General features: G+C 30.4%; 2 protein-coding genes across 10 annotated transcripts; one reads left to right on the top strand and one right to left on the bottom strand.

The window, feature by feature from the left end:
- The first annotated feature begins 1,100 nt into the window (after window positions 1-1,100).
- LOC112697959 (uncharacterized) lies at window positions 1,101-4,122 on the top strand. Its single transcript, XM_025751366.2, has 6 exons — window positions 1,101-1,491; window positions 1,982-2,124; window positions 2,245-2,421; window positions 2,654-2,752; window positions 3,133-3,378; window positions 3,626-4,122. The coding sequence occupies exons 2-6, from the start codon at window positions 2,059-2,061 to the stop codon at window positions 3,887-3,889; spliced, it is 852 nt and encodes a 283-aa protein (XP_025607151.1). The 5' UTR covers window positions 1,101-1,491; window positions 1,982-2,058; the 3' UTR covers window positions 3,890-4,122.
- A 291-nt stretch (window positions 4,123-4,413) lies between these two features.
- LOC112697960 (uncharacterized protein At1g01500-like) lies at window positions 4,414-7,969 on the bottom strand. 9 transcript variants are annotated; one of them, XM_025751369.3, is made up of 4 exons: window positions 7,846-7,969; window positions 7,347-7,383; window positions 6,237-7,068; window positions 4,414-4,965 (listed from the first exon to the last, which is right to left on the bottom strand). In XM_025751369.3, the coding sequence occupies exons 3-4, from the start codon at window positions 6,957-6,959 to the stop codon at window positions 4,732-4,734; spliced, it is 957 nt and encodes a 318-aa protein (XP_025607154.1). In that variant the 5' UTR covers window positions 6,960-7,068; window positions 7,347-7,383; window positions 7,846-7,969; the 3' UTR covers window positions 4,414-4,731. The 9 variants fall into 9 exon arrangements, with proteins under 9 accessions (XP_025607154.1, XP_072054592.1, XP_025607153.1 ...); XM_072198491.1 differs by having other exon boundaries at window positions 6,237-7,071; window positions 7,846-7,933; XM_025751368.3 differs by having other exon boundaries at window positions 7,493-7,876.
- Between the last annotated feature and the right edge of the window lie 7,964 nt (window positions 7,970-15,933).

Below are 15,933 nucleotides of genomic sequence, written 5' to 3' on the forward strand. Positions count from 1 at the left end.
ATAATTTCCTTTGGGTCAAGTAAAAAGAAAAAAAAAAGAATCATACACTAGTACTTGTCGCATTGTCACCTAATATTTCTCTTGGTGTTTTGTGAAGTGGGGGCTACTATTCATTTTTTTTTTTTATAGCAAGAGCAACCCTCTTCTTTGAATAACATTAATCAAAATTGAAAACTGAATATTGTCCAAAGTATCAAATAATTTTCTCAATTCTGAATATTACTTGTATAAACTGTAACTGTTTCAAGAAGCTATTGAAATGGGACAAAATGATGACACTTTCCTCAATCGTACAGCTTTGGGAGGCATAAATTATTAAATTGTGTTTGTTATATAAATGTACTAATACTATTAATTAATACAAATTTAAAAGGTACTATTTTTTTAAAATAAAATATTTTCATTAGCATGTAAACACATATTACATTAAAAATTAAAAGTTCTATTTTAATATCACTTTTAATATTTTTTTAATATTACACAATTAAATAATCAATGGTGTCAATTTTTTTTTCTTTTTTCCTTCAACATTACCATTGAAAAGTATATTTTTAATATTTTAAATTTAAGCAAAAAAAAAATTAATAATTCAATTTTTTAAAATAAATCACTTATTAAACTTGATAATTCTATCAAAAATTTAATTGTCTATTTACAATCTTTTTAAACCTTTTTTTTAATTATAATATTCCAGCTCAAAATTATTAAAAAGGTAACAAGTTTGTTTATTTCTTAAGTAATTACTTTAACAAAATTTAAAATAAATAATTTATTAACCAAGTTTGTAGAACTATATTAATCCAATTTTTAATAAATATAAAATTAACTTATATTTTTCATGGTTCTAAACTTATATTAATGATCACACCTTAATCTTTCATTGTTCATTGAGTAGTTGGTTCATGTCCATTCACTTATTCTGTAATTATTCTGTTTATATAAGTAGTTTTACTAAATTTATAATTATATTATATATTTTTTTAATTAATTTTTTACAAGACTTTTAATTTTATAATTAAGTTATTTTTATATCAAAAATCTTAAAATTAACAAAATATTCCTTTTAAATATTATATAGTCAAAGATCTCATTAAATTTTTAATTATTGATAGTTTTAATATGCGAAAAAATATTCTATTAGCTCTATATTTTTTATTCATTGAGTAGTTGGTTCATGTCCATTCACTTTTTTTTTCCTCTACATTTTATTTCCGTGTCTTTTGTTTTGTTCTTTTAATTTTTGTCATCAAGAATGTTGTTTGTTTTTGTTTGGAGTTTGTGAGAAGAAATCAGAAACAGAAAGAAAGATTCAAAGCTTTAAAACATACACATGTACTTAACACGTACACACTTACTTTTTTCTTTACATACTCACTCTTCTTAATCGGTTGTTGAATTCTGAATAAATAGTGTCTGCTTGCGAGAAAAAGTAGTTGGACTTGGATGCTTCCCAAAACACACTGCAATGAACAACAACTTCAAACCTCAAAGGTTCTCTCTTTTTTCTAGTTTTTGACTTTTTTTCTTCTCATCACTGTGTTTTTTTTTTCTTTGTACTTTTTGTAATTCTTTTCAGTTCAAATTTAACTTCAAGTTTGTAACTTTTTTTATATTGTTTCATACCCCATAATTTGTTTTCCCTTAGAAACTTTATGATCTCTGTTAATGTAAGTTTCAGCTCAAATTTTCATTAAAGTTCGTAACTTTTATTATGTTGTTCCATAACCCAGAATTTGTTTGTTATAAACTCTATGATCTGTATTAATGTTTGTTAGCATATGTGTATATATATGTAATGATATGCATTTTCTTTGCTTTTCATGGATCTGTTGTAGTGACCAGAAAAAAGCTAATAATCCTTATTCAATAGTGATGATGATTATGCAATATATGAACTTCCTAAGATTCCATGTTTTGTCCTTGTTCATGGTTCTTTGACTCTGCATTTGTTTGATTGTTGAATTGTTGCTTTTTTTCTCAGATAGATAGAGTTTGGTTGTAAAAGAAAACAGAAGCACTGGCTGGTTCCCCTTAGTGCATAAATCTACAGTTGCCACCATGTTTCACCGCCGGAGCAATTCTCATCAAGATCACGAAAACAGCGAGGTTTATGCCGAATCCAAGGTACTAATTTTAGTCAAAGTGACATTTATTTTGAAACAGTTAATCTTAACAAAATGCATAATCACCATCTGTGTAACCATTTTAAGGTTTTAATTGTGAGTATTGGAACTCTAAAAACAGGTTAAGGAGCTAAAGGGAGCAATGGGACCGTTATCCGGGCGCAGCTTGAAGTACTGCACAGATGCTTGTTTTAAGAGATATTTGGAAGCTCGGAATTGGAATGTAGACAAGTCCAAGAAGATGTTGGAGGATACACTAAATTGGAGATCAACCTATAAGCCTGAGGAGATTCGCTGGGTAAGGTTTTAAGTTCATCTACTTTAGACCTCAATAGCTTTGTTTAAGAGAAATTGCACTTATGAATTTGTCTGCATTAACTTGTTTTTGTTGCCACCAAGTTTAATGTGAATGTATCTTAGTACAAGGTGTTAGAATTATATGTATGCATGGAATTTTCCCTGTTGTGACTTTGGTGCATTAGTATGGTGACTATGGTTTGAAATACTGCTAATGCAATGTCATTCGACAGCATGAGGTTGCCGTGGAAGGGGAGACAGGGAAACTGTATAGAGCAAATTTTCATGACAGGCAAGGAAGGACTGTTCTTATCTTGAGACCTGGAATGCAGGTACTGTAATTTGGAATTTTAAGATTTTCGGCTTAGTTTCGGGTTAAATAAGTTTTCAGCTGCTGTAAAATTATTGGTTTATGGTTTTAGTATTTGTGAAAGTTTTAGTTGTGGTTTTAGTGAAAAATGTTCAAAAGTAAGTGAAATTACAAATTAGTCTCTATCGTCATCTAAAGTACCAATCAACTTTGCGCCGATGGTTCATCCGTCTCTAAGTTGATTTGTATACAAGAAGATGGTAGGGACTAATTTCGCTTTACCAGAACCATAAATCGTTATTTACAGGGATCAAAACCTTATTTAACTCTGTAGCTTAACTATGATTTGCTTGAGTTATTGATGGAGGTACTGAAATTGGTTATATTTTGATGTGGTTGAAGAACACCAAATCAATGGAGAATCAGATGAAGCACTTGGTGTATCTTTTGGAAAATGCAATGCTTAACCTTCCACCAGGTCAAGAACAAATGGCATGGTTGATAGATTTCACTGGCTGGTCATTGACGAATAGCGTGCCAGTTAAGTTGGCCAGAGACACCATCAACACTCTTCAGAATCACTATCCTGAGAGGCTTGCCATTGCATTTCTTTACAATCCTCCAAGAATTTTTGAAGCTTTTTGGAAGGTTAGTTTGTAATCTAAAAACATGCTACAATTTAGTATATATTTCTTTTCTTGCATCAATGTCCACTACAATTATATTCTGCAGGATCAATTACATTGCACAACTAATTTAATGTTCATTTTATACAAGTTCCAAATTATTATCCAAAATCTTTAGAAGATTAGTTGGAGGTTGCATATCAATTTCATGAATAATTAGGAACAAAGTTATAGTACTCATAATTACAAGTTCTTACTGTTTTATGCAGATAGTCAAGTACTTCTTGGATACAAAGACATTTGAGAAAGTGAAGTTTGTGTATCCCAAAAACAAAGATAGTGTGGAACTCATGAAGTCTTATTTTGATGATGAGAATCTTCCAAAAGAATTAGGAGGAAAAAGCACTATGAAGTATAACCATGAAGAGTTCTCAAGATTAATGGTTCAAGATGATTTGAAATGTGCAGCATTTTGGGGTCCTGAATCAGAAGTAGCTCCAGATCCAGATTACAATGAAGCCACCTCCATTTGAGGCACTTAACCTCTCTGTGAAGATATATAATATATGAATACTAATCAATAATTGTATAGCAATTAGCACCAAGAAAATTAGGACTAAGCATGGCAATGTTGCTCAATAAAAAAGTACTTATTCAACTATATTAAAAATTATCAATTCTAAATTCTAGGTAGAGACAAATGAATTAATTATTTAAGCTTGAAGCATGAATGATATATAGTTACTTAATGTGTGCTTGATTTGAACTTATTTTATTTACAAAAATAGATATATATATATATATATATATATATATATATATATTAAATAAAAAAATTGTTTTACAAAGTAAATAGGCAGACAAATGTCTTGTGTTAAGATAAAACTTCAGTTTTTCAGTTCACCAAAAAAAAAAAAAAAAAAGTGGAGACATGACCAACAATACAATTTTCTTTGTTACTTTCTCTACTGTCTTATAATTTATGTATCTTTTATCCTAAAACATGCATGAAGAATACAGCACAATTAATCATAAACTACGGTGACATTTTCCAAAGTAGGAAAGCATTTGATCATTTACATGAAAATGGAATTTCATACAGCTGTGTTCTTCTGCTTAAAGATACAAAATATTGCAATCATATCACAAATGTCATCCGACCCTAATAACAAAAGTTGAGCATCTACACAAAACAAAAATGTTTCCTTAAAAGCTTGTAAAGGGATACAAAACCTATTCAAAAAGGAAAATTGTGGGTGGAGAGGATATTATTTAGGTGGGGGGGATTATTGTCAGCTAAACAAAGGGAGAAGAACTAGTCACCTTAGAACTATAGAAGCACACAAATCTTTTCAACTAATATAAAAAGAGTTTATCATATGAAACGCCTTTTGAAATTTCTTGTAGTTGTTTGATATGAGCGAACTAATAGGCTGACACCTATGCCAACCCCTACACAGATTCCAAGACCAATTCCAACACCAACTCTAACACCAGCATTGAACCATGATAGTTCACCATCTTCTCCATCTAAATATGCTGTTCTTTGCCAATATAAGTTGTTGTAATCCTCTTCTTGTTCTGGTTTGAAGCTTCTGTATTCAGATACCTACGGCAGGAAATTTGAGGAAAAAATAATTTACACAATGCAAGTATTTCTAAAGATCAACATACATATGCCACATTATTTCTCTATGTAATTTCATGCAAGAATTATGGCCCTTTGACAATTTCTGATTAGCTGGTATTACTTTGTATTTCGTAAAATATGACACCAACATGAAATTGGACAAGCATTAGTATGACAAAATATCTGAAAATAATTCACATGGCACATAAATAAATGCTTCACTTGATTTAAAAAAAAAAGTTTAAATGGAATTCTGATATGGTACTGCATAATATTATTGCCAAGACCAAGAAGTAGTTAATGAAAAAGCATACTATGAATTCAGGTACCAATAATGTGTTCTTTTAGTATTTTGGTCTAATTTGGGTAATTTTATTTTCACTAAATTTCTTCACAAAAGTTTGACAAAATGACAAAATTTTGTAACTATTGATGAAAACAATAACAGGAAATAGACACTGGGAACACCAAACACCACTAAACAAGATTATGGAGATACATCATGCATAAAACAAATGAAGGCCATGCAGCTCCTATCATACACATACAAATGCAGAGTATTGTGCCTCTGCCCATAATACAATGACACTTCCAGGATAGGATTTTATTCAGTTGTTGGGACCAATGAACAAAGACAATAGTAGCAAACATAGAGGGACCAAAACAAAGATTAACTAGTGCAGAATTTATATTGTACTATCCATCAAAGGAAGTTTGAAAACTTTTTTTATTGTAATAATATTAAGTGAGAAATTGACACGTACTATTCTTACAAGAGAGTGCCATATGGGCATATAGTAATGAGGGTGAAAGATGCAAAAGTTATAATTGATATATGAATATACTAAAATAACAAATTTGCTCTAGCATGATACTCTCATGTTAGTCACAAGAATGGGAAGATCCTGACCCTACATCCCTAATGGACTGAAAGATATAAGCATCATAACATCATGCCAAAAAAAAAGGGTAAATTACACTGAACTCTCTTATCGCCAGATGATATTTCACACAACACCTTTCTATTTATAAAAGTAACACCACCTCTTTGAGATTTAGATAATAGGACACTTGAACTATTGTATTTTGTAAAATATGACACTAGCTTCTCTTATGAACGTGACACTAATCTCGACTCTGAAAAAGTGACAAGTAAACTATCATCTAACCTCAAGAACGATCAGTGTAATTTTCCAAATCAAACAGACAATTACTGCCTAAGTTAATGAAAAGTCATTCCTCATTTTTACCTGCAAATCGAGTCCTTGATCAGCCGCATCTTTTTTACACTCAGTACTTTCATATTCTGGAATAGCATCCAACATGCACTTCCTATTATGCTTCTTCCTGCAATTGAGCTGCAGTGTCTTGGTTAAGATTATTGGTTTTCCAGAGAAGCTTCCAGCAACATAAACCTCAATCTCAGGACAAGCTAATTCAGAAATAGCTGCAACATGTTTTCCCTTGAAGAATCCACTGCTAGCATTCATCTGTGTTTCACAACTCATGCTCCATTTCTTTGTGTTGTTCCTTGATTCACCAACAAAACCATTGCTATTAGACATCTCCAAAACCCCAGAGAGAATGCAAAGCTCCTTATCATAGACCTCGAACTTTATGCTTCCCGTCAAACGTATGCTATCTGTGCTCACAAAGATAGCTTCTTCGGATTTCTTATCGACACGGTCTCTACGGAGAACCGAACACACCCCATCAGAGTACATGCTGCTTCTAACACCATTAACCTCTAAAAGGGTGTCAGGGGATAGAGGAATATGATTGAGAGATAAAAATTCTGGGGTGGATTCATCCACCTGAAAGCCACTAACCCTTACATAAAAAACTCTTAGATCGAACCACGGAGATGATAGTTTTATGCAGGGTTTATAGGGAGAATACTTAATGATCTGAAGGGTTCTGTTGGTGACTTCTCCGTTGCAAGATGATGATTCATAAGGTCCTTCCATTTTCATATATATTCCACTCAATCACTCACTGAACCGTCCATCGAATAGATAGAGGGCATGTCCGAAAGTGTAGCCACAAAGTCTACATCAATCAAATTCACCAACGAATTGAAACCTGCTTCAAAATAAACATAGTATAATCTCACACAACCAAAGCAATAAATCTTAAACAAAAACAACAACAATCGATGTAACAGTGTCCTATCATACATCATGCATGTTTAAACCCGCTTCCAACAATAAATCTTACACATCCTAAAAGAATGGAAGAAAATCAGACAAAAAACAAAGGACAAAGAACATACATGTGTTGTGCCCTCCTTTTACCCCAAATCTAAAGAATATTGTGAAACAACATAAAGGGTATATATGATTTGAGATTTGAGAAAAAACCTCAGTTCAAAGTTGAGATTTGAGAAAATGAACAATCCTGAAAGAGGAGAAAAGAAACTCATATAATCAATAATAAATAACAATAATTACAGAAAATTTCAAGAGTTAAGAATGAAAACAGAACAAAGAGATGACTGTATAGTAACCTTTTCACAAAAACCAGTGTGGCAATTTAGCAAACAGAAGACATGCACTCAATAGAAGAAAGAGTTTATAGTACATAACAAGGATCCAAAATCTGTGTTGTGTTGTAGGAAGATGCATAACCACACACAAATTTTCAATCCCAATTTTTCAGGAGATAAACTCTCACCATGAAAAATCCTTACATCCACCAATAACAATAATAATAATATTAATATAAAGATTATATTTATATATGATATGATTATATATGGCAACACAAGTTGGTGTGTTTTTTTTTCTTTCCTCTTATGGTTTAATAGAAACCACAATTATTGTTATGCAATCAAATCAAATTCTGAAAAACCAATGTAACCTTTTTGAGATGATTGGATTGGCCACATAATGACATGCTCCAATCTTTTGATACAAAGCATCAATGTTCCTTGTCACGTGGCCGTTGCAAGCTGGCAATGCCACAAACAACCACTTTGTCTTATAGCAGAAAAAATAACATGATATTATATATATATATAAAGTTATCAAAAGATTCGAATCCGAAATTTTTAGACAAAAATCAAAAGATTATGCCATTTAAATTTTTAAATCAGAAAAAATAATTTGATATTATATATTTATATTATCTATATTTAATATATTTATCTCTATAGAGGTTTTTAGCTGAAAATATGGGAATTAAAATAAGTATATACTCTTAGCATGATTTTTATGTGCCTAATAAAAAATAAAATATTCTATTCATTTTTTTAAGCTATTACAGAATATTTAGATTTATGATAAAAAAAATTAGAATTTATTTTATTTAATATTTATTAATTATTATTAATATTAATAAATACTATAAAATAAATTATAGCTGATTATGACTGATGTTACCATTACACAAGTCACTTTATTATGTATCATGATAATTTGCATAAAAAGAAAAATTCCATTTTAAAGTTATTATTTGAAGTATTAAAGATAACAAAAAATTGTTACGTAGACGTGAAAAATTAATTATTAAACTAGTCATTATGTATTCTTAGACATACTAATTTACATATTTTTTAAAATTAAATAATCAAATCTGTAAAAGACGAGTAAATTAAACTTATTTACAATTAGGGGCCATCTAATGTATAGATGTGCCTGTACAGATTTTTGTCTTTTTGTGGCTAAAAAAGCGTGTCATTAAAAGTGTTGCTTAAAGAGAAAGTGTTACCCTTAATCGTTAACTTGGCTCTGATACCAATTTTTAATTTTTAAAAATGTAAAAATGTAATTTCTTTTTCAAAATTATTAACTCTTCATATTTTGCTTCAAATAAGTTTATAATTTGTATAAATTTGGTTGGTGGTACTTTATAATTTGTAATTTCATAATCAAAAGTATTGAGCATTACTAATTCTGATTTCATTTTTATAGTTTTTCAATCTTGTTTTAGTTTATAATATTGATTATTGTTGTTACGGTAGGTAACCGGAGATTAATAATAAGGATGGCGTTTGGCGGCCCAAGTGTATGATGGAGGAGAACTCCGGAAAGGTCCGCAACTTGGGAAGCTCCGTCCGACTTGTGCTCGCGTGTGAATGGGGGGTGGTACCTGCAAAGACACTCCGATGCCTAAGTTAGCAAGAGTGTAAGCAGGTCTTAGAGAGTATTGGACTTAGAGATACCTGAAGGGGTGTCAGGGTATTTATAGAGGCGAGCCAATAACCACCGTTGGTGTAGTGCCATATCTTTAGGGTGGTAACCGTCCCTATTATCTTGGGGAGGTTAAGATATGGCTTTATGAGACGGTTAGAGAGATTTTAGGGGCGGTTACTCATTTGAATGAGTGTTTATCTGCCAGCTAATCTCGCATCCGACCTCTTCTGACCAAGTCGTGGTTGATACCGACTTCTTATGTGAAGGCCGGTACTTAGCTAGGCTCTAATCCTTTAGATTAGGCCTTTTAGTTGGACCTGGGCCTTTATATTGGGCCAGGGTATGAACAATTGTATATAAAATCTTTTATCTGTTTTTCTTTTTCTTTAATATAATTTTTCAAATCCTCCAAAACTTCTTTTATTTCTATACTTTCTGTTGTTTCTAAATATCTTTTTAATTTTTCAACTTCATTCTCCATTTTTTCTTTCAACAGCTTTAATTCTTTTAAGTCATAATATGGTGTTCCAGGCATTTATAAATTTTTTAAGTTTAGCTCCAACTTGTTTATATTTGTTCTTATTTCTATCCTTTTTATTATAAGGTCATTAATTTCAAACTGAAGATTATTTAATTCCCTTTTATACTCCTTTATTTTACTTTTTAATTTTTTCGCCCTTTTTCTTTTTATTTTGTTTTCTAGTCTTTCGATCTTTGTATACTTCATTATTTATCTTAGAATTTCTGCAAATTCTATCATCGATTCATCACTATTTTCTAGAGATTCTATCAATTTTTCTAACTCTTCAACTTCTCTTTTCAATTTGTCATAGATTATTTTTAGAGCTTCAAATGCTCTTTGATTTATTTTAGAATTTTCTTCTTTAATCTTTAACTTAGATAAACTTAAAGGGCTATTAATTTTGGATTCTCTTATTTGAAAATTCGATGAAACTAATTTTCCTGATGGTTCTTTTAGTAAAAGAACTGGGTTTTCAATAGCTTTATATTTTGGTATTTCTGTTTTTACAATTTTCTGAAATAATTCATCGACATAAATTCTTTCTCTATTTTTAAATATTATACTATGATGACTATTTGTTAAAGCATAATTTATTGCATATGTAATTGAAAATGGTTCATCGTCTTGTTCCATTAGATTCTTTCTGTGAAATTTATAAGCCAAACTTATAGATCTTCCAAGATTTTCAGTTGATAAAGGTATAGCATATCCAAGATGGGCATTGAATTTAACATTTACGTTTGCCAAGTTTCCATGAACAATTCCAATTATTTGATCAATTGGGTCATCAGTAATTCTTTTGTCACAAATTGCTAAGCTTATTGGTGAATTAATTCCTTTCATATATGTAGATTTGATTAAGACTTGTATAGTACTAATATGAATCCATCCAATTTTAGATCTTTTTTGTTGATCCTTAATTTTCTCAATCTGTTTACTCAATTCTTCATCATTTATCAAGGCTATTTCAAGTTCTCCATTAGCAGATTTTATCTTTATAGGGGCTTCAAGTTGAATTTTTCCATAGTATATTATATTTTTTCTATTAAAAACTTCTTTTAAGAGATTTTGTTTATTAAAATTTTTATTTGATTTAAGGTTTAATTCTGTTTTTAGAACAGCCTGTTTTTCATTGTCTAATAAGGCAGATAATCTATAATAATCAGATTCTTCCGTTAATTCTAAACTTTCTAAATAATTCATAACTATGAGATTAAGATAAAGGTGTACCTTTCTGGAGAAAAACTTCCTTTATTTAGAATATTTTACATAAGATGTTTTTGTCTCCAGAGGGGAGATTGTAGATACTAACTCCAGAGGGGAGTTTAGAATTGGTTTTTCCTAAGGGAATTCTTCTTCAAACTATAGAATCGCCTCGGCCGCTTCCTCCTTGCTCTCCTAGCATATGAGTACTCTTAGCCTTCTGCTTTCTATTGTTTGATGCCTTCTACAATTGCCTAAGCAACCTATTTATAATGGTTGGGTCTGATGGACAATTCCCATCCTTACCCTTCTTATGACGTCATTGCTTACGTCATTGTTTATTATCTTGCACCAGCTACATTGTTGGTGCTCTATGACCTAAGCGCTTACGTCATTATGCAATAATGTTGAGAGATGCTTCAGATGTGCTGTCCTCCTCTTTCATCATGTGACCTTCAGATGCGTTGTCTTCTTCCTTTATCATGTGGGTTGATTCCGTTTTATTATTGCTTTCTTCAGATATCTCTGAGACACATAGCTGGCACTTGTGGTCTTCTCTGTCTTTTATTAAATAGCAGAGATTCCTCTTTATCCCTTCGGGGAGCTTTTCTAAGAGTCCAGATAAGTTGTAGAATGCTGATTCAAATTCCACTAAGAGTCTCATCTCTCTTTCTTCAATTTCATTCCTTTTACTGGACACAAGCAAAGTATTTCTGCTTTTATAGTTGATTCTTGTGTGAGATTCCCTTGTTATCTTTTGAGTTCTTTCGAAGACCCTTGCTAGCGTACTGGCTAGTCTTCCTTCATGACTGTAGATTGTTAAATCTTGAACTTGATCAATTGGTTGAAAATTTCCTGGGAAGACGGACATGAAGATCACTTGATGTGCTGGAACCAAGCATTCTTCTTCTTCATTAAAAATAGGTTGACTATTCGTAAATTTTAGGGATATATCCCTTGGATTTACGTTGTCAATCATATTTTTAAATCTCTTTACTGCATCAATAAATCCTGCAGGAAACTCACTAATAATTTTCAAATCATTAAAAATTAAAATTGTATCAATTAATCCATACTGGAAAAACTGATAGGTGTCAGATGGGGAAGCCTCTGGAAATATAACCAGCTTTGTTAGCTGTTCTTTGGCAATAGGATAATATTCCAAGATTGCCCTTTTTTCTTCAGTCCAATTTAGGACTATGTTAAGGGTTTCTCTGAGATTTGATCTACAGACCCTTTTCTTTTCCTTGATTTCGGCCCTTGTAGGAATGTTTCTTATTATTCCTGTTCTCTGGGTTTGAATTGGAGCTTTATCTACTCTTTTTAGGGTTTGCTCTGGATGAAGAGCTTCATATTCCGTGAAAGATTCCTTTGCTTCTTCCAGTGTTAAAAACCCTCCTTTATGAATTATCCTTGATTGATGTGTAAATGGTGCTGCTTTTTCCCAGGCATCATATACTCCTTTCATGGGGCCATTATAAATTACATAATATTTTTTATCTTGGGTGGATTTTTTGATAATTTCAGCAATTGTTTTATTTTCTGGAATTTTTTCTTCACCTGATTTGTCCACCATGCTTAGCTGGCTGAACTCTGATGGTTTTGGTTGTTGTGTTGATTTCATTGTTTCGATGGCCTTTTTGAGGGATTGGATCTGTATCCTTATTTGCTGACAATGCTTGCATTTTTCAAGTTCTTCTTCGTATTTCTGAATTTCTTGATCTAATGCGTTGTAGACGAACTCCATTCTCTTGTTAATGTATCTGCAATAACATTTTTGTCACCTTTAATATATTCAATTTTTATTGGATATTGTAACAAAAATAATTGCCATCTTACCAATCGTCCATGATTATAATCAACTTTTAAATTATATCGTATGAAACCTGTTAGATAACTTGAATCTGTCCTTAATGTAAATTCTCTGGGTAGTAAATCAATTTTCCATTTCTTAAGAGATTTAATCGCTGCTAGAGTTTCCTTTTCATGAGTGGTATATCTCCGTTCTGTTGGAGTAAAAGTCCCTGAAATATACCTGCAAAGTAATTCCTTTGGGGAATGTTTAGAATCTAGTGATTCTTTTTCTTGTTCCAAACTTTTTATAGCTTTCTTAGCTTTTAGACATCCTGACCAGGTTATGTCTGAAGCATCTGTTTCTACTATTAAGTAGTCATTTTCTTCTGGAATATAAAGTTCTGGAAGTTTTTCACATAATTGTTTAATCCTTTGAATTTGCATACTGTCTTTTTCATCCCATTTCCATTCTTTTTTAGTACTTATTTTTGGAAATAAGCTTTTAGTGTATTCTGTTATATTCTTTAAAAATCCTTGATCAGAAATATAATTTATACATCCTAAAAATCTTTGTAATTGTTTTCTATCTTCTATTTTATTAGGGAATAAATTTACCTTTTCTAAGACATTTGGCTGAAGTTTTAGCTTTCCTTGAGTGGATAGAATTAATCCAAGAAACTCTATTTCTTGTTTTGCTATCCTTGCTTTCTTTTTGCTAAGAACTAGTCCTTTTTCCTTGCATCTTTCTAAAACTATTAATAATTTTTGAAGATGATCTTCTTTATCCTGTTTTGTAAAAATTAGTATATCATCAATGTACACTAAAACAAATTCATTTAACTCTTTTAGATTTTCTTCCATAAATCTTTGATAAATACCTGGAGCTTGTTTTAATCCGAATGGTAATACATTCCATTCGTAGAGTAACACACTTGTTGATTCTTTTGTTGGGCAAGTAAAAGCAGTTAATTTCTTTGTTTCTTCGTCTAAACGAAGTTGCCAATATCCTGATTTTGCATCAAGAGATGAAAACCAAGTCGCTCCTTTTATTTTTTCTAAAATAGAATCTTTTCTTGGAAGTTTATGAGCATCACCAATAGTTGCTTCATTCATCTTCTTATAGTTAATAACCATTCTTCGTTTTCCCCTTTTAATTTCATTATTGTTTTCGACATAAAAGGCTGGAGCTGCATGAGGACTTTTACTTAATCTTATAATTCCTTTTTCCAAAAGATCTCTACATTCTAAAGAGAACTCTTCTCTATCTCTTGCAGAATAAGGAATCTTATTTGGAACATTTATCTCTTTTATAGGATCTTTTAATTTAATGCTTACTAATTCGTTATTTGTATTTTTAATATCTAACGGATTTTCAGCACAAATTTTATCCAAAAGTTCCTCTATCTTTATTTCAAGATTATTTTTTGGAATGTTTATCTGAAAGTATAAATTTAAATAACATGTTTCTAATATAGAAAATATTTTAAATTTTAAGATCTTATCTATAGTAGTAGTTGGTATTTTTATACGTTTTGATTTTTGAGTTATTGAAGAATCATGTGGAGCTTTTAAAACTATATATGTTAATTCTTGAATGAATGGATGATATAGTTTTAAAAAATTATTTCCTATGATAAAATCCATTCCAGAATCTAACATATATATAGATGGAACAATGAACCTATAATTTTGAATAAAAATTTCAGTCATCTCTGTTTTTTGGTCAATTTTATGTATTGATTTGTCAGCTATTCTAACTCTTAATGGTTTCTTTAATTTTTTCCAATCAAGTTTTATGTTTGAACTAGCAAAGCATTGTGTTGCTCCAGAATCTATAAAAGCATTTATAAATTTTTCTGTTATTTTTATAGTAATAAATGTGGCATTATTACTCAGTCTCTGAGTCTGTTTCTGAGACATATTCAAAAATATAGTCTAGGTTATCATCAGATTCCTCTAAAGGTTCCATAAAACAAGACTTAGCAATTTCTATTTGTTTAGTAAGATCTTTTTTATCCTTCTTTTTCGGACATTCATTTGCATAATGTCCTTCTTCTTGGCAATACCAGCACTTACAGTTTTCTTTTTTATTTGGGCAATAGTCACTTTTTTGCCTTTTGTTTTTATTATTGTTTCTTGTTCTAAAATACCTCTTTTATTTCCTCTCTTATGCAGCGGTTGCTCCACCAAAATTATTTTCAATTGTCCCTCTATTTATTTCTCTTATAAATCTTCCCATTATAAATTCATTAGCAGGATATGGAAGTTTTGTTATATACATACTAAGATAATGATTTTTATCTTCTTCTTTTAATTTGTAATAATGTATTCTATATTCACATATATAAGATTCCACATTACATAGATCATATATCTGGATATTAGCTAAATGGTTTTTTGCTTCTTGATATTCTTTATTATAGGCTTCTTGTTTATGATCTATAATATTTTTTCCAAAAAATTCTTTATATAGAATCATCATTATATATAATATCTTATCATAAGCTGTTATTTTTGTTGCTAAATCTTCTATTATTTGGTTTTCTATTGATATCATATAATCTCTTATAGTTCCTTTAGTATGAAATCCTATGTAATTCCAAATATCTCTTCCAGACAATTCACTAAACTTTGGATTAGTAAAAGCTTTTAATAAAAAGGAATTCAACCAATTTTCGAAAATTTCCTTTTCATTCTTTTTACAGTCTAAATCAAGCATTCTTTCTCCTTCCATTTCTTGGATTTTAGGAACGTACTTTGATGGTATTTTTGTATATTTTGAATCTTTATTTATAAACCCTTTTTTAAAAGCATAATTATCAAAACCTGTTTTCCATTTATATTGAGATTGATTATCTTTAGATGTTCCAGCTTCATTTTTTACTTGTATTGGAATTGCTGGTTCTTCGTCACTTGAATAATCTAGGATGTGTTCTTCATTTTCTATATTTTCAGAATTTACTAATTCTTCTTCTATTTGAAATCCTTGTTCCATAATATTATTTTCTTGAGCCATTTTTAATTGTTTAAAAAGCATTGTAACTTCTTCTAACTTTTCTTCAATATTCATAATTTTAGTGGTGGTTTTACTTTTAGATCTGTTATGTTGATTATATTTTGAAATTTTTCTTCTTTGGGATTCTCTTTTTCTTTATTTCTTTGAAATTTTATGGATACTAATATTTCTTCAAGCATATCTACTATAGAATTTAATTGTGGGTTAAAAGTATGATAAAGATGTGGGGAATCATTTCCATGATAACATTTCTTAGAAATTCCGTGTGAAAAATAAGT

The sequence above is a fragment of the Arachis hypogaea genome, chromosome 6 (assembly GCF_003086295.3).
Source record: "Arachis hypogaea cultivar Tifrunner chromosome 6, arahy.Tifrunner.gnm2.J5K5, whole genome shotgun sequence".
Taxonomy (NCBI): domain Eukaryota; kingdom Viridiplantae; phylum Streptophyta; class Magnoliopsida; order Fabales; family Fabaceae; genus Arachis; species Arachis hypogaea.